At 42.5% G+C, this 18,997-nt stretch overlaps 4 protein-coding genes across 7 annotated transcripts in view; 2 read left to right on the plus strand and 2 right to left on the minus strand.

The window, feature by feature from the left end:
- Positions 1-8,754, minus strand: part of nvl (nuclear VCP like) — a 30,230-nt gene extending 21,476 nt beyond the window's left edge. For 3 of the 4 annotated variants that reach the window (XM_080781957.1, XM_080781958.1, XM_080781956.1), the window contains exons 1-3: positions 1,508-2,612; positions 1,035-1,125; positions 845-902 (exon numbers count right to left, since the gene is read on the minus strand). In XM_080781957.1, coding sequence (XP_080638083.1) covers positions 845-902; positions 1,035-1,125; positions 1,508-2,366 — 1,008 coding nt within the window. In that variant the 5' untranslated portion in view covers positions 2,367-2,612. Of the gene's footprint in view, positions 1-844; positions 903-1,034; positions 1,126-1,507; positions 2,613-6,798; positions 6,852-6,969; positions 7,041-7,839; positions 7,943-8,627 lie in introns of those variants that run through there. The other variant, XM_080781959.1, reaches the window with a different exon arrangement.
- LOC308327786 (long-chain fatty acid transport protein 2-like) overlaps positions 1-18,997 on the plus strand; it is a 512,892-nt gene that overhangs the window by 147,353 nt on the left and 346,542 nt on the right. The window lies entirely within an intron of this gene.
- Positions 10,107-17,755, minus strand: LOC308328234 (uncharacterized protein). Its single transcript, XM_080782001.1, has 5 exons — positions 17,629-17,755; positions 14,531-14,642; positions 11,758-11,854; positions 10,715-10,950; positions 10,107-10,345 (listed from the first exon to the last, which is right to left on the minus strand). Exons 1-5 carry the CDS (start codon positions 17,661-17,663, stop codon positions 10,163-10,165), a joined length of 663 nt encoding a protein of 220 aa, XP_080638127.1. The 5' UTR covers positions 17,664-17,755; the 3' UTR covers positions 10,107-10,162.
- Positions 11,764-15,106, plus strand: LOC308328235 (barrier-to-autointegration factor-like). Its single transcript, XM_080782002.1, has one exon. It carries the CDS (start codon positions 12,258-12,260, stop codon positions 12,528-12,530), a length of 273 nt encoding a protein of 90 aa, XP_080638128.1. The 5' UTR covers positions 11,764-12,257; the 3' UTR covers positions 12,531-15,106.

Genomic DNA, 18,997 nt, shown 5'->3' on the forward strand with positions numbered 1-18,997 from the left:
AGCTGTGTATAGGGAGAGGGCATAGTGACACGTTCGGTAGGATTTTGGCTTATTTGGGTGCCATCTTTCCGCCTACATGTAGACTAGTAGGATGCTAGGCTACTTGGCTGCCAGTCTGTAGTTCGTAAGTTTGCTTGTCAGTGACGCTGGTGTGTACACAGTCACTGCAGTACACCATCTTCCATCTCTCTACTATCTTTGACATGTCACAACTCTTCTACTCTATGGCTCTGGATCGACGGTGGTATTATTATTCGCGGAAATGTTCGGGTGTTCTGATCTGATCTCCCCTCCCCCAACGTCAAAACAGTTCTCAATGTTTACATCTTATTTGACGAGAAGACATGTGGACATATCCTTGATTCCTTACAGAACCAGGGAGAGGGGGAAAAACACCACGAGAGTGATGAGTGGTCAGTCAAACATGTGTTCTTTCTGCAGTAAATAAAGAATATGTCTGTATGCGATCTGACCATTGTTATTTTGATTACACTGTCATGCTCGTTTGAGGACAGGTAGAGAGCAGAGCATACATGTGTTTGGGAATGTTGCTGATTTTGTCAGCTGACAGTGACACCCAAATCAAAGAAACCATACAGCATGTATATAATTATTTGATATCTCCGCCAGTCAACGCACTGCAAGGCTATAATGGAAGCATAATTCTGATGGCCCGCGGTGGAATGGACAAGTTAGAGTATAAAAACGGACAGGATCAAGGTTATGTTATTTTGTCATCCGACACCCAAACCATACAGTGTTAATTTAATTTTATATCTACAATGGTACTATAGCCTACTAGCCTATTAGTATGCAGAAAAAACAACTGCTGACTATAACTTACCGGGTCTTCTACCACCTCATAGCCGTCCGACGAGTCCTCCGAGATGCTGCTTCCCTCACTGTGATTGAGGTCATTGAGATCATTTATAATGAATAAAACATATCATTGACAGAAAATATGGCATACGCACTTGTTATAATATTTATTATAGTTATAATCAAAGATAATAGGAACCAAAAGAGTTACTTACCCATTGTCATTATGGTTCTGCTTGGCTCTCTTAGCCAAGTGCCTGCTCTCTAGATCATTGAGACCAGACTCATTCAGAATTGCTCCGTATGCTACGAGAGACAAATACAAAAGTGATAATAGTAATAGTTAATATTTTACAGTAGGAACAAACATGTTTTCCACCCGTTAACATGGGTGGGGTTATGCGTTTATCACAGTTTATTATTAAACTGTAATAAACACATAATAAACCAGATACAAACACTATTGACTAACATTATATATTATTTCTGGGCATGCAGGGTTGCCTGATGTTATTACACCAAGGAAAACCACAATGCATAATAACTTAGTTATTAGTTTCTCACACATTAGACTTTGTACTTTCATACACTAATTTAGTAACAAAGATGAGGGGGGGGAATCATTTGACAAACTATTTGATTTTTCTCTGTGAAACAACTTCTTAATTAACATCAGGGGAGTACTTGCCCTTTGTCGCCATAACTTTCATGATTTGTCCTACTGTATTCTTGCCCATTGGAATATCGATGAACCACACGTCGTCCCGTTTGCCGTGATATTTACTCAGGTAAAACCTTGTGGTGGGGTAGGTGGACTGCGGGGGTCGCCTCTTGGCGTACTCGTCGTAAAGGCGAACGGGACATAGCAACGGGTTGTTGGGGTCCCCAAACGCCCTGGGGGGCTCGGGACTGGGACGCGGCTCCCCGGCGGCGGTTCGCGTTTTGCTCGTTCGCTCGTGATACTCTATGTACTCGCGTCCGCACGCGTCCACCTTCTTCTCGACATCCCCCCACAGCAGGGTGGTGTGTCCTTTCTGTCCCTTGATGCCGAAGTGGACGTTGTTGATGTACCACAGGCTGTTGATCAGTGACTCGGCGCTGTAAGGGCCCAGCAGTCTCTTATCCAGAAGAAATTGCACCTCTTCGGCCGACACGGGTTCCGCCTTGTTGGGACGGTTGCCTTTCCCCGCGGCTTTCAGCGACTTCTTCTTGAACAGCAGGCACTCGTTGGAGTACTTGAACCGTGGGTCGGTGATGATGCTACAGCAGTACGAGTGACCGCGGAGGTGCCTGTCGATGCTGCGCTGGATGGCGGCCAGCGAGTCCGGCTCGTACTCGTCGCCGTTGTGGAGCTTCCTGACGTCGAGGAAGTAGGCTCCCAGCAGCTCGTCCAGGTCCGCCGGCGGGATGTTCTCGGGCTGGCGGGTCTCGCCTTTGTTGGTGCGCAGCCATTCCGAGAGCCGTCGAAGGTCGCTGGTGGTCTTGCGCTCCGTGTTGTGGTTGCCCCCCTGCGCCCAGGAGTCCGCCTCGCTCAGCGGGTTCAACATGGCCGGGGCTCCGCGGAGGTGCTCGCTCGCTGCTAACCCTGCGTGTCACGACGGTATTATTATTATGAACTCTACTACCCTAGTACTACTACCCTGACTTGCTCTATTCTCAGCCCACGTTTTTATTATCCAGCGTCGTCAACTCCATGGTAAATGGTTGGTCAAGTCAGGTTAAATACAAATGGAACTTCCGTTTATCGGACTTCAAAGTAAGACGCGCGTTGGCCAAATGCCTTATTTTTCATACATCGCCAGGGTTGCCAGATCAGAATGACAGTTTCCAGCCCAAGCACAACTTAAAACCCGCCCAATTCAATAAAAACCAGCCCAAATCGGCCAAACCCATGTAACAGCGCAAAACCATTGCATTGTAACAGAAAACACTGTATAGTGTGTAACTGTAAGCATACACAGCTTCATATCTCCACCAAATAACCAAAGATAACATAGATAAAGAAACAGAACTACAGAAAAAAAAGAAATAAACAGTCAGTCAGGCAACCAAAAATAGCAGCATGAATCCAACATCTTTAAAACATATATCTCTCTCTCTCTTTCTCTCCCCACGGCGGGTTGAGCACACACACACACACACACACACACGGCCTACTGCAATATGGTTACATCAAAGTTATATTACCCTTATGCAGAATGAATCGAATCAATGTCATTTATTCTTTTTTTTTTACTCCCTTTTTTGTTATTTTGTTTTATAAAACGAACTTAGCTGGCTAATACATGGATGAATCAAATCTCCCCAACAGCCGCCTTAGAGGCATTTCCCCATGCCTTCTGCATTACAACTTTGAAACGGAATATACTACTGGTACTTTGAAAATCAAAACGACAAGCAAAAACAACAACACCTGCTGTCTTCCTCCTGACGACCTCCCGTGTTGATTTGATATCAAAATAGGTGACTCCTCCCAATACGACCACGCACCCGTAACTGGACGAGAGAGGCCACCCCCCGCCCATCCTACTATGCTAGAGCTGTTATTGGGTGAAATAAATGCCCAGTGCCCCGGTCTTTTCTTCAGCGGATACAGAAACACTGCATGGTTGTGTGTGTGATACGGTAGGCGGGTTTTATTTAGACAGGATCCGAGCTCTGAGCAGTACATAGAAACCTAGCCTCAGTCCCAGCATTGAAGGAAACTACCAGGGGTCTATTTCACGAAACTTGGATTAGAGATTAAGCCGGGCTTTAACACATATCCTGGCTTAATATATCCTGGATCAGTGCTTAACCGGTTTCATGAAAGCTGGTTGATCTTGCCAGATTAACTTAACCAGTTAACCTGGATATGTTGAGGCTTGATTCGGTTTCATGAAAGTGATGCTACATTAGTTACTATGGAAACGTATGCTTTGGACTTAGCCTGCTCCGGACCAGGCTAACAGCCAGGTTTAACCTAATCCTGATGTCTTTACTGTTCATTAAGCAGTCAAACTGATCACAAACCAATGATGTTTTCCAGATTTATTCAATTATTATGGGTTAATGTTGCCTTATTTGTATCGGTCTGCATTAAAGGACTAATTTAAGCACTATATAAAATCAAATAACCAAAATATATAGGCTGCACAACATCATGACAGCTTGTGAGCTTGTAGATCAGCTGCTTTTGGTGAATGTTTCCCATGAATAGGTTTGCTGTCGTGCAAGTGCACGGTTAAGAATAATTATTATATTATATTATTATTCTTTGTAAAAGTGAAAACTACTAAATATTACCATTACTCATTGTTTTACAACATATTGTAACGTTTCACCCACTACTAGTCCTACATACTTACACCTAGAAACCCCATTCAAACCTATTTAGGTTCATCCTACGGTGGACATGTGTGCCTGAAAAGGAATCTTTGAAATGTTTCATAGTTTTAGAAATATAGTGCTTTCAAATTTGAGACATTTATAGGCAGATAGTGGCACTTCAAAAAATCACTTTCACCTAGAAACTCCATTCACACTTTGTAAAATGCAGCTTACTGTGGAAACACATGCTGGAACTTTTTACTTTGAAATGTTTTGTAGTTTCTGAGTTATTTAACTTAAACGCCCAATGCATTCTCAATGGCAATAGCACAAACTTTGGAAAACAACCCCCTTCCCCAAAGGTAGCTCCCTCAGAGGAGGGAGTTATGGCCAAATATCACAATGCGACAATATCATTATGCTTACAATATTAAGAATTCTGTTTTAAGTTAATAGTAGTGGTAAAATGTAAACTATATTTTTGGGGTAGTTAATCATTCAGTCTATCCACTATTGAGAGTATGTTCTCTCTTTAATTACAGCAGCAGTATTTATTTTAGAAGCTTAAGTCCTTGTATCAGTAAGTCTTGAATAGATTAGTAAAGATAATGAGATATACAGAAGGGGGCTGTAATGCAACTATTAAGGATGCAAACTGCCTTAATACCCCATGAAGAAGAAGGATCAGTAAATCTTTGATCCACAGAAGGAGTCTAGAGACAAAAAGTCAGACTGTCTATTAAGCCAGGCTTGCTGATCCCGGCTCGCCAAATCCGCCAATTCTGAGCCTCGCTTGGCTTTAGTGGAACGGAATAAACCAGGCTGTAAAGATCAGGATTTAAAAAGCCTGGCTTTGGCCTATATCCTGGATTAGTTAATCCAAGATTCGTGAAATAGGCCCCAGGCTTAATATTGTGCACCCGCCTAGGACATAAATAACCCGCCTACATGTTAAAAACCAGCCCAAATTTGATGTGCCCGCACAATAAGTTTTAAAATAGCCCAATTGTGCGGAAAACCGCCCAATCTGGCAACACTGTACATCGCTTCCATCTTAGCTCCTCCCACTTAATGTTCCTCTTCTGCCGTTGAGTTTTACTGTGGTTGGCATCCATATTTGATGCATTGCTGCCATCTACTGGAGTGTAACTTGCATGCAGCTTCACAGTGCAAACCATTTACAGTGACCAGCTCATTTCTCAAAGTGGTCTTACGCGGTATTCTTCTCTTAACATTGATGGGCTAACCTTGCTCTACCAGGCAAAACAGGAGCTACAGTGCCACAGAGTTAGCGCTCGAGGGCTGTTCATGCAGCCTGGAGAGTGACAAGCCTGGAGAGTGACAAGCCCTCGTTTTCAACGAGGGCGGCGCAAATATCAGCAATTTTTGGCATGTGTGCAACATGACAACTGTTTTTAAAGTATTGTACAGTGACAACTAAAGTCTCTGTAATGTTTATGTTGTACTATTACTAAAAACTATCTAAAATAAAGGGATTTAAGATCATTAATGCTGGGCTGTTGCTTGAGCCCAGTGCATTCTGCCAACCCCCCCCCCCCCCCCCCCCCCCCTTGTAGGCATCCAGTGCCATATTTTATTTATTTATTTAGCGAATGCAAAGTCCTTAAGCCAAACGGTTGCCTCCTGGTCTGCTGTGTGGAGGTGTGTAATTAATCCTCCTTCCAGTCTTTGGAGAGGACACACTTCTATGATGTGCTTCATAGTTTGCTCCTCACCACACGCACACAGTGGGCTTGGGCTACTGCCCCAATTGCTGGAGTGATGGGGAGACCCTAGCCCCTCTCGGCACCCCCCGTAAGGTTTCTGACATTTGGATGTTTACTTTACGGAGGGTCCCTCTGCAGTTCATAAGCCCACAATAGGACACAGCTGTACATACCGTCGGAAACGTCAGTGCTGCGGCTTTTGAGTGATTGTGATATGTTTCAAAAGAAGCATATAGGAGCTATAGGAGACAACGGAAACGTCTGAGAATTTTCCTTTGGCACAGAAGCCGTTAAGTATTTTAAATTTTGGCAGATCTGAAATTCTCTTCCTTCCTTCCTTGACTTCCTTATTGACATCCCATTGTACCGCGTCCCACGCCAACAGTGGCTAGCTGCGACAGAGCAGATCAGAGGCAGGAACGTAGGGACGCGCAGCTAGCCACTGTCGGCGCGGGAGGCGGTACAATGGGAGGTCAATAAGGAAGTCAAGGAAGGAAGAGAGAATATTAGTTGCCAAAACGGTCAAACAAATACTTAACGGCTTCTGCGCCAAAGGAAAATTCTCAGACGTTTCCGTTGTCTCCTATAGCTCCTATATGCTTCTTTTTAAACATATCACAATCACTCAAAAGCCACAGCACTGACGTTTCCGACGGCATGTACAGCTGCGTCCTATTGTGGGCTTACGCACTGCAGAGGGACCATCCGTAAAGTAAACATCCAAATGTCAGAAACTTTACGAGGAGGGGCTAGACCCCTGTACAGCAATGATTACCAACACTGCTTTTTTGCTTCTTTTTATATGTACAAGTTTTTACAGCACATATAACAGTTTGATGGTGGATTGTGGAAAATAAGAATGATGTGATTTAGTCAAAATATATCCTTCAGTAGATGAAGGATATATGTCTTGTGTTTTGCCTGGAAGGAGTGTGATACATACCTTTCTCAACCTGGATTCTGAATGCTGCCTTCTTTCGCCGACCATACTCCATTCTGAGGAATGTGACACAATAATCCTTAACAGGCAATGCATGTGACTGAAATTAATCCTTCTGCTATCCAACACTGTAATAGACAACTCTTAAGACTAAGAATAAATGATTGATCTGACCTGTGCAAGCTTTGAAGCTCTAGTGCCATCGCTGAAATGTCAACATATGCACTACTGGACGTGCCAAGATACTGCAAAATATCACAAAATTGTCAAAATGAATGACAGGTTTACATTTTCATAAATGCACACTCATTGACCAATAGCTAGCAATCCAACACAAATTTATTTATATTGTATTAAAAAAAATAGGCTAGATAATATTATTTCATACAGAAGGATGGTCTTCCTGCTTTCTTTGTCGCACCTCCACCGGTGTCTTCCCTGAGGCAAGCCTAAGCCTGACCGCATACCAACTTATTTTGATGTTGGCCTTGCTCAGTCTGGCTCCCCGTAGCCCCACGTCCTTGAGCAGGCGTGACGTGGAGCTACCAACGAAGCCTCTAGCTCTGGGTACGTCCTCGCACTACATCCACTTTCTCAGCACTCCGCAAGCAGGTCTGCATATTTTGCCATCTTTCTTTAATAAGCAGCTTCCAGTCCCTCCTCCCATGGCACTGTCAGTTCAATCAGCAGTACTGACTTCACTGGCTGCTTGAACCCCCTGCCGTTATAAGAACTTTCCGCCTCTGACTCGAACACTTTCTCCCCTGCACGGAATGTATTGACAGAAAGTATCTCATTCTCATAACATCTATGGTGGATCTTTATGAAACAAACACTTTGCAGAAAGCATTTCTACAGCTGCACTGTTGGTGGGTTTAACATTGATTAATACAATCCGATAGGACTTTTCTGTTTGGATGTATGGGCTGTCACTGGTGTTGTGGCCAGGCCACAACTTTCAAAATGTAACCACCCTAATATTATGATATAATGAATGTTAAATTACTCACAAACAGTCTGTACGATATAATGTTGGCTACTTGCCTGCTGCACCCTTTGTTTGAGCCGGGTGTCCTGAAATCCTCCACCGTCACTTCGGTTCTTCATGTCTCTGGGAACTTATGTGGAATACAGGTCGAGAAGGAACCTACACATTGTCAACAAAACAATGTTTGATATTTTTTCCATAGTAATAATAAAATAAGTGGTCAAAAATCATGTACAGATTTGTAGGCTACATGCTAATCTCCAACTTCTTGTTCATGGCTATTTAACAATTGAAGAAATATTAGAATTGATTTTTTTTAATCATACAAAACTGATTATATATCATTTGGCCCGCCATTTATTAAAAATATAAAATAAATCCATTTAAAACAATGGTGCCCCTGATTTTCACGCTATTACCCAAAGTCTTGGATCAAATGTCAGACTCTATAAAACGCAACTATGAATAGTCTAGTCTAGTCTTGATCCAAGGCTACAAATGGATCAAGGCGGTCATCGTCATAAAAGGCATCGCTTTGAACAGGTCAGGTCAGCCTTTGGACAGGCATCGCTTTGAACAGGTCAGGTCAGCCTTTGGACTCAAACAGGAAAATCCCCACCCTCATTAATTACAACACCAGAGACTATATTAAAGTCAACTCATAATTAGAAAGACAACAACGTAGAATGTTCCAGTGCGGTGTAAGGTTCAAGCTTGAAGCTGACACAATAACAGTCCATGCTAAAGGAATCGCTAACACTTAAGACTTGGTATATTTCAGCAACCGCCAACAGCTCCACACATTCCAGCAACATATATTTCAGGACAGCATACAAATACGTACCCCACACAATTTGACCAGTGATTGCTGTTCTTAATGGACAGCACAAGATTTATTTGCGTTTGTTTTGGTAATCCGCGTGTTTTCAAGGAGCCATAACAACCCAGGCAACAGAAACATTTACATCCGGGTGACTCTCTCAATGAACCTTTTCTTGACGTCGCATCGGTGGCGCCCTCTGTCGGTTTGGACATCCCATGAATTCAGTTTATAGTACAACAACCGGTTACAAACAGTCCAACAGTATCTTATATATCTTGCCTGTCCATGAATACGTACTCTGCTGTTGTTGTTTGTGTTTGTATTTTAAGTTCTCTGTTTTATGTGTTTGTAAAAAATATAAAATAAAGTATTGATCATAAAAAAAAACAGTCCGACAGTGGTTCTCAAACCCTTCCATGTCACGGAGGACCCCCAACTTAATGTATTTGACTGAGACTCGCATCTAAATTATTTTGTGCCTATCCAATAAGGTTATCACTCAAGTAGGCCATACACTATAAATTGGGGGTTCAAATAAAATAGTTGTTGGTGCTGATGAAACCTGATCGAGCTTGAATGAGGGGGGGGGGGGGGTTTAAAACTTCAGTCTAAGCTGGTAATGATGATCATGTGCCAATAAAGGCTAGTGTTGGCAGAGCTGCCATTACAGCAGTAAGGGTAGAATAGATAGCCTGGAGCTAGTCGGGCTAAACACTCAGTCATGATGGAGGAACATAAATGAGTACTCGGGAGGCAGCAGTACATTCAGCTCGTGACCATGAGAACACGGGTGTCTTCATTAGTCATTATATACACATTAGGTAATAAAGTATAAAAGGTTTGCATAATTATACACAGACAATAAAGATCATCTTAACAGCTAGCTCAATAAAAACAGGTCCCCAAACTCATGGTGCTTATTCATGCAGATCAGGGGTCTTCGCCGTTTTTCAGGCCAAGACTCCTTCGCTGAGTGCTCAAGCAGGGACCCCCACCTAAATTGTGTTGCAGATTAAACTTTTGATAGATTTCATATAGCTTCATAGACTTGTTCGACATACCTTACCCTTTCTATAAATATGCTGGATTCATGTTAGTGTATTTTCAGACATTTAACCTTTTAAATTTAAACTATCAATATTTAGCCTGCTCTCTGAAAATAGCCGATCTACAAGCTCACAAATCCTTGCAGCACAAGACATTATAGCTTAGATCTGCCATTTGTGACTGATGTAGCTGATTATCGTCATATACATATGCAGTGATTGTTGTCTCCCTACACTTCCATTGAGAAATGCAGAACATAACTTAAGATAAGTATTGCCTGAAGCTCATAAGCACAATATCTACCTTTGTCAAAGCAAGCAAACATCAAGTGATTTTCAATCATATTCAATATTGCCTCAGTATTTTATTTCCAACTTTCAATCTAACTGTACAATATAGGCATACCCTCTGCCCACAACAAATTGTTATAAAAGCAGGAATTTGAGAGGAAAATTAACAAAACACAATATATTTATTTAACATAATATTTAAACATTTGAAAGAAAATGTCAGTTGAAATTGTATTCGCAGGAAGAAGTCGACATTGCCCCCGCAAACTGCCAGTGAATGCCTGGATTCTGAGAGTTAAGGAACTCCAGTCCATTGGGGGTCCCAGTGGTGTACAAGGAACCACTACGTTGGTTGTAGATCACAACAAGGACCTCGCAGTTACTTGCCTGAAGTTTTTGAATCTGTAAAAATGGGGGGGAAGGAAGTGAGTGTTGCCACAAACGCATAATTAGTATTCAGTCCCTGAACATGGTCTTATTGAGTATAAGGAAATGGAAAATGATGATTACTATTTAAGTCCTTAGTCCAGATCCAGCGGGTCCCTATTTATCCCTTCACCAAATTATATAAATAGTTTATTTAGGCAGAATGCAAAAGCAGATTATGCGATTAGGGCTGCAACTATTTATTTTCTTAGCAATTGTTCTACAATTACTTTTCAATTAATAAATTAAATTAATTCACATGAATGTGAGTATATTCATAAAACTTGACAGCAGTCTTCATAGCTATATAATAAATACACCTATGCGTTTGTAATGAACACTCACCTTATCCTCAACACTCTGTATGAGTTGAGCTGCCACATCTGGCTGCTGTTCTCTGCTATCAATAGGCAGGTCCATTATTGCTCTGCTTGTCTCCTCGTCAAATGATGCGTCCTCATCCAGCTCAGGCTGTTCCTGGCTTGCATCTTCAGTAACCTGCTGACCTTTGGCCTCTTCGGTAACCTGTTGGCCTTTGGGCTCTTCATTAAGCTGCTGGCCTTTGGACTCTGCATCGCTGTCTGTGGAGGTTCATATGAAGATGGTTAGCAGAAAACATTTCAGCAAAATATACATTTCATCGTCTTCCCCAGAAAAATAAGTATTGTTAAGAGTTTTCAGATATTTTCGTCCCGAATTTAGATGGTATGACAATTTTCTCCAAACGTGTAGTCCCTGTCACTGCTAACCAGTTGGTCATTTTGGAAGGTGTAGATGACGAAATATGAAGTGGCCAGCAACTTCTGTGTGACAGGACTGCGTAATGTAAAAAGAGGAACATGCTATCTGACCTAGTTATTCAGGCTGAACAGGTGCCCAAAACAACCTGAAGAGTGCAGCGACACTGATCGGGATGCACATGCAGATTAGACACACCAACGGACAATGGTCGGACATGCGGTCGAACATGAGCTGCTCCGTGCTTGCGGTTAGGGTTAAGTTAGGGTTTGGGGTAGGTTGTCGGTCTAATGACATACCCGTAACACTGATCACCCTACCCACCAGGCTACGTTCCCGTGAACAAGGCCAATCAGGTGAATTGGAACTCAAGACCATGTCGGATGCACCACAGACGATTCGAACCCTAGACTCTGCGTTGGTGGGAGCATGAAATCAGATAAGCCAAGGTTAGCATGCAATGGGGTGCGCACGTTTTTCCGACACACCGAAGATCCGAAGCGGGGGGACATGCGATGCGATGCGAAAAAGCGATGGTCGGACATGCGCTGCTCCCGTGCTTGCGGTTAGGGTTAGGTTAGGATTGAGGTTTCGGATCAATAGTATGTCGGAACTAAAGCCTGCACCCGCATACAATAGGCCTACCGTACCTTTGACAGAACAGCTTGCTTTGGAGGCAGTCAGCCGCTTCCTCTTCATCTGATCTCCTTCAACCATCTTTTTTCGGTTCCTGTTGTATATCCAAACCTTTATCAGGGAAAATACAACATAACAAAGTGTAGTCTCACACATGTGGATATGTCTCTACATGAGATTACATGTAATGACAAAGTGTTTGGCCCACTAAGATTTAGGTGTTGGTGTTTGTATGTCCCTGCTTGTACAGAATGTCTCCCAAATGTTTGTTTCCGTCCATGGCAGGTGTCTGTCCAATGGTTATCTCACAAACAACTACAACGATTAGTGGCAAATGCCTTGTGGACGCTGCAAAGAAATATTTTTCCGATTCATCACCCAAATATGGAGTTGTGTGGAACTCCATATTTGTGCGATTGACATGACAATGATGATTGACATCATCAACACAAAGTCCATTTTGTAAATAAATTGATGGCAGCTGTACGAGTAATCACTCACAAATAAGGAAGCCATGTCATCAACATCCCAGAAACACAGGGATTTCGTTGCAGAGCCCATGGGGGATAAGTCTGTTATGGCCCTAGCGGGTATTGGAGAAGCACTTGGGAAAAGACTAGAGGGGAAGCACTTTGACAAGGCTTATGTTGTCCTTGGGCAGTACCTGGTGTTAAAGAAAGATGAGGAGGGCTTTCGAGAGTGGCTGAAGCACACCTGCGGGGCAAATGCCAAACAGCAAGGTGACTGCTACGGCTGTCTTCAGGAATGGTGTGACTCCTTCCTGTAAGCATATTATCTGTCTGCCTGCAGCTAATGTTGCAAACCAAGAGAACCATTCATCATCAAATTGCACATGCCAAGGAAGTAATTCCACCCAAAAGAAAATCACATTTTATTTTGTGAATATCTTTTAGTGGCTCTATAGGGCGGCAAGCCATCTACAAACCGCTCTGAGGGGCGATTCATACTCCTATTTTAGAGCCGAATAAAAGTCGGTTCGGCTCTGTAGAGCCTACAATGTGACTCATTTGAGGTTCGGCGGGCGGGTACCGTCTTCGGTGCTACTGAAAAATTCTGACGAGCCAAAATCATTTCGGCACTACAGCGCCGAAACAGCGTATGAAGTATGAATCGGCCCTGAGTCTGGCTGCAGCTAATCTCCGGATCAATCAATGCCACATTTCTTGTAGATGCTATACCAGTAGGCCAAGGAAATACCCTGCATTTTTTTCTTTTTACAGGTTAGTTTTGAAATATTTAACACTTAATTTTTTTTTAATGAAAGTCGTTGGCAGTCAACCGAAACACTAAACACAGAAGAGCCAAAAGCAATTTCACTCAGATCCATAGTTCTTTCCCTATTTATCCCTTCACCAAATTAAGTACACATGATCTTGGGAGTCATGCAACAATGCGCAGCAAAAGTTGCAATATTTCAACACTTTCCCATAACCGTTTTCCAAAGTTTGTGAGAGAAGACTATTCCTTACAAAACAAAAAAAGAACATCCACCAATCAACCCCAAATTGGAATTGCATGTTGAGGGGCCTCTATAGTGTACCTCCAAAAAGCACTTTCACTTCCCATAAGGGGCACAACAAATTGAAGTGGGCTTTGATGGCTGCAACCCATGACTTGCACAGCGCCTTGGGCCTTATTCTAGCTGGCTGTCCTGTACTCTAGAGTACCCGTTAAAATTAACAGATTGTTAATTGAGAAGGGGGATTCAAGGTAATTTGAGGGGCGCTCTGCCCTCACTAAAAAGTGAGGGCAGACACAAATGAGACACAAATTGCGATTTCATGGACGGAATGTGATGATGTAGGTCATTGTATGATGACCAGAGTGCCCCTCACTTCACACCGGGTGTGATTGTTGAGGGGTGCTAGCCCCTCTGAAGTCCAGCTTTTAGTGTGCGTGTACAACACAAACCTTATCCTAACAAACATTAAATTCCATTGATAATAAATGGCCATTTTTATGTCAAAGTCTAAAGTTAACAAACATTAAAAGCTAGACATGGAATGAGGTGATGTATGATGATAAGAGCGCCCCTCACTTCACACGGGTGTGATTTTTCTAAGAAGAAAACATAATTGTGGAGATTAGGGCTGACATTTCATCAGCACAATATTAATAGGTGTCATTTTCAGGTGATTAGAGACCCTTTTTTTTAGGGAATGCATTACTTCCCTGCACTTTGATGATACCCTTTTGATGTTTCAAGCAGTGGGCACCTTTGGCAATGATTTAACTGTATAAAGCAGGGGTCTTTGACGTTTTTCAGGCTAAGCAGAGACGAGACCCCACTACAAATTGTATGAAGTAAACTTTTTACAATAGACATAAGATAGACATAAACATTGTTTGACAGCACTATCATCAATGTATGTTGTTGGATTAATGTTAATGCATATTGTCAGACATTTAACCACTTATCCGACACCTCACAGCTTGAATCATTGTGAGTCGGGCTGGGGGCAATAACCACGGTTCTGTAATGCATACCACGGTGTTGAGTTAATAAGCGTGATTATTATTATGAATCTTTATCTTTTTTTTCTTCCAAAAACCACTTTATCAGAGGATAGTACAGTATACCGCCATATATTGGTAAAGGGTGATTTACTGCGGTAACTAAAAATCCATACCCCCCAGCTCTAGTTGTGAGCTGAGCTTGTAGATCTGCTATTTTCAGCTAAAGTTCCCTTCGGAATAGGGATGCTAGCGTTCAAGTGGTTAACTAAGATTTGGGGGGAAAAAATCATTAGGTAGGCCAACTACTACCTTTATTTGTTCTTCCACAAGGCCTGTGACTGAAGCCACCTGCTGGACTTTTAGTTTGTTCTCATCAGAGCTGTAGCTCTGCACTCCTTCTGCCCACATAGACTCAAGAATTCTGTAAAGTAATTAAGACATGAATGGGAGATTAAACCAGGTACACACACAATATATACACACACACACACACACATAGGCACACGGCTCACGTGCATATACAATTATTAAAATAATATAATACAAAACACATATACACATGGGGGGCTAGAACTGTTCAACACACACACACACACACACACACACACACACACACACACACGTAAAGTACAATGATACTACTTTGACATGTGTAAAATATCTAACCAAATACTTTTATTTTGAAAACACCGGGAAATCCACGTCCATGCAGCGAGCTTGGAGATGAAAATGTCAGTCAGTAACAGCGCGCTGAGTACATATCTGTTGTGCGTTTTTACAGACATGTAAAATGGATGAATTCGGACATACTGACTGCAATGAAAGCCAGAGACAACAAATGCTCTGAACTTCTTAAATGCAAGTCCAAGCTAGCTAAGCGCTTCGACAGTGATCTCCAAACCAAACTGTGCATCCTTAAAACCCAATGTAACAAGCTAAGAAACGGTGTAATTGCCATGACCAAATCAGCCAAAAGTAACTTTATCAATGATAAAGCCGAGGAAATCAAAAACAATCCTCGGGAGCTCTGGAAGCTACTAAACAACCAACTAGGCTGTGGTCAGAAACTTAAAACCAGGTTTACTAACATAAACATCAAATCAAATAACACCCTCATCACTGACAAGGTTGATGTAGCCAATCACTTGAACATCTTCTTTACAAACATTGCAACAATGCTGGTTAACAAACTGCCCTCCCACTCTGGGCGTTTTGGTGTAGAGCACATCAAAGGCTTCTACAAAAACCTAGGTGTTTGTAAAGATGATTTTAAAATGACAATGGTAACAACTGAGGAGGTACTTAAGAAACTGAGTGCCCTCCAACCCCACAAGGCCACTGGCCATGACAATATTCCCTCCAAATTTCTCAGAGACTCAGCCATTTCCATAGCTCCAGTCATCACCCACATAGTTAACCTCTCCATCAAACAAGGACAGGTCCCCAGAGATTTTAAACTGGCCAAAGTAACCCCCCTGTACAAAAAAGGGAGCAAATTAGAACCCGGCAACTACCGCCCTATTTCTATTCTAAGCTCCATCTCGAAAGTGATGGAAAAAATAGTCTATGAACAGGTTGAAAAGTATCTTGCCACTAATAAATTGTTGTACGAGTTCCAATCTGGTTTCAGAACATCCCACTCCACTGACACATGCCTTCTCTATTTGAGCGACCACATCAAACACGAGGTGGATGCTGGAAAATACTGCGGCATGGTCATGCTGGACCTCCAAAAGGCTTTTGACACCGTGAACCACTCCATACTGGTTAACAAGCTTAAAGCTATTGGTTTTGATAGCACATCAGTGAGCTGGATGCAATCCTACCTGGAGGGGAGAGAACAGATGGTGGAAGTGAACGGAACACTGTCCCCCCCCCTCCCAGTGAGCTGTGGCGTCCCACAAGGAAGCATACTAGGGCCTTTACTGTTCCTAATATATGTAAACGACATGACTTCAGCTTGTGACTGCAACTTGTTCCTGTTCGCAGACGACTCAGCACTGCTGGTCTCGGACAGGAACAAACTGCAGGTTGAAAAGACCCTCAGCTCTGAACTCGGTAGAATCTGCACCTGGCTCGCTGATAACAAACTATCCTTACACCTGGGAAAAACTGAATCCATTCTCTTCGGATCAAATAGTAATCTCAAAAAGGCAGATGGCTTCTTGGTTAGAGTTGGTGATGATATTATCACACGGAAGGATCAAATTACCTACCTAGGTTCCATCCTGGAGGCCAATCTTTCCGGTGATAAGATGGCCACCAACGTAATCAAAAAAGTCAATCAAAGAACAAGATTCCTCTACAGGATCTCCTCACTGGTCGACAAAAACACCTTGAAGACCTTAACAGGAGCCCTTGTACAAGGTTTCTTTGACTATGCATCCACCTCCTGGTACCACAGCACCTCAAAGGCCCTTAAAACAAGGCTCCAGACCTCCCAAAACAAACTGGTCAGGCTCCTACTTGGCCTCACCCCCCGAACCCACCTCACCCCTGCCCACTTTGACAGGCTGGGATGGCTTAGGGTCGACGACAGAGTACAGCATCTTGCAATGGGTCTGGTCCACAAGATTAGATACACCACCAAGATACCCATGTACCTGTCTAAATACTTCCTTAATGTAAACGAAGTCCACACCCACAACACCAGAGGGAGTGCAACAAACCATGTACAACCCAGATTCGGCACAAACAAGGGACTAAATTCTTTTCGCTCCTATGCGACCAAAATGTGGAACGCCCTACCAACAGTCATTAAGACATGTGAATCCCTTGGCTCCTTCAAAACTGCTCTCAAAGGGCACCTACGGATGGCTGCAATTCGAAACTGGCCTCTGTAAAAGCTGAATTTGTATCTGGATTGTACTATGTTTTTGTATGGACGTGGTGTTGGGTGCCTGCACATATGCACACATGGCATCAACGCATGGTGTTGTGTGCAGGCGCCCTACACTCTGTCTTTGTACTATGGATTGTACTATGTTTTTGTATGGACGTGGTGTTGGGTGCCTGCACATATGCACACATGGCATCAACGCATGGTGTTGTGTGCAGGCGCCCTACACTCTGTCTTTCGTTTTCTTTTCTTTTATCCCCCTGTTCCCCTCACTGTATATATACTTTTTTTCCCTTTTCGCTTCCTATATGATGAATTCCTGTTCTGTTCTTTAACTACATAGAAGTGTCTATTTGTTTGTCTCTAAATGTTTTGATGAATTGAACAATGTGGACCCTGTTGTAAACAAGTGTAAGGCTTAATTGGGTCGTCCACTCACAGTTAACAGTCTTTGTATTGAGTTTGTGCTTGAAATGTACTGTAATTCTGCAAACTGTTAATAAAGATTTCAATCAATCAATCAATGGGTGATCAGAAAATGTACATACATGATTGTAGGCCTACTTACTGTAATGTCTCCCGACTGAGAGCGGATTTCGGCATTGTTTATTGCGACCGGGCCGGCGCAGGTCTACCGGTACTCAGTCAGTACTAGGCTAGGAGGCTACTCACACACTGCAGCACTGCCTTCAGCACAAGTGGGCGGGGCTTCACGGAACCTTAATTACAAAAGTAAATAAATAAGACTATCAACCATCACCACGTTGTCATCAGAAACATCTATTGTAGCAAGAAGCCTGGAACGGGAGGGTTGTCTGCGGGAAAAGTTGCCAAGTTACCAATGGCCGGCGGTAGTGGAAAAAGCACTTTTTAAAAGTGCAGAAATACTCAGTAATTAAGTCTGTACTTGAGTAAAAGTACCGAAATATACTATCATCATCATCATCATCATATCATCACTGTGACTGCCGTAGCTCCTCACTGCCTGCACCAATCACTCCCACTTTTCACACAGGCATTGACAATATGGAGGTCTTGAAGCCCTTTTTCCAATTTAACTAATTATAAATTAATAGTGAATTTTAATAGTGAATTAAAAATGCGAAAACGCACCCAGGGCCACAAGGAGGGGGGGGGGGGGGACAATATCTCACAATGGGTAAGGGCTAGTAGCAATAACAACTAAAAGTAGGCTAACCATTATGAAAAATGTTTTCGAAATTTCAAAAGATCTTTGTAAAATAGATTTTTTTAAATAGATATGTACAGATAGTGACAGTATGCAGTAGCTGCCGAACTGTCCAAAGATATCAAAGATTATATCACTCAGCATGATAGAGATGTCTATCTTACAGAATGTTGAAAAAACCATGAAATGTGATGCAAATATTCAAGTTTTAACATAGCCCACTTGTCATCTATTCTAGACTATTTGAAGTAGTACCACAAAAGCACAGCACACAAAGACCCACAATGGCACCTGGTGCTCCACTCCCAAAATGAGATGAGGAAGGTACATAACTTACCAATGGAAAAGAGGTCAGCCTGGGAAAGATGTTATCCAATTAAAGGTAGTGTCGTTTATTCGCACAAATATCTATAAATTACGCAAATCTATGTGTGCGGTATCTGACGATCAACTTCAAACTCAGCATTCATCACCAAAAGCCAGAAGGAATGCGGTGCCTAATGTGAAAGACATGTCTAAAAATCCACATATCTTCAAATTGGTTGTTCTCAATGACATATTATATTACTAACATAGATTGGCCTCCAAATGATAATGGGTAGGTCTACTGCAGTTACTCTGTACTACGACAAGTTGACAATGAGGTAGCCTAATGCATAACCTGCCTGCATTCAGGCTTCGCACTAGTTAATAACAATAAAGAAAGATGCTGTGGTTACCTGTCAGAGGCATCATTAACCAATTACGA

This window comes from Protomyctophum bolini (genome assembly GCF_963924005.1).
Source record: "Protomyctophum bolini genome assembly, chromosome: 14".
NCBI lineage: Eukaryota > Metazoa > Chordata > Actinopteri > Myctophiformes > Myctophidae > Protomyctophum > Protomyctophum bolini.

Bases quoted from the DNA above. Each gene is read 5' to 3' on its own strand.
- LOC308328235 (XM_080782002.1), top strand. From the start codon at position 12,258: ATGTCATCAACATCCCAGAAACACAGGGATTTCGTTGCAGAGCCCATG.
- LOC308328234 (XM_080782001.1), bottom strand. From the start codon at position 17,663: ATGCCGAAATCCGCTCTCAGTCGGGAGACATTACA. The intron at 11,855-14,530 runs GTAGTAGTTGGC...TCCCTGATAAAG, and splicing joins TTGTGGAAGAACAAATAAAG to GTTTGGATATACAACAGGAA. The intron at 10,951-11,757 runs GTACGGTAGGCC...GAACCTCCACAG, and splicing joins AGCAAGCTGTTCTGTCAAAG to ACAGCGATGCAGAGTCCAAA.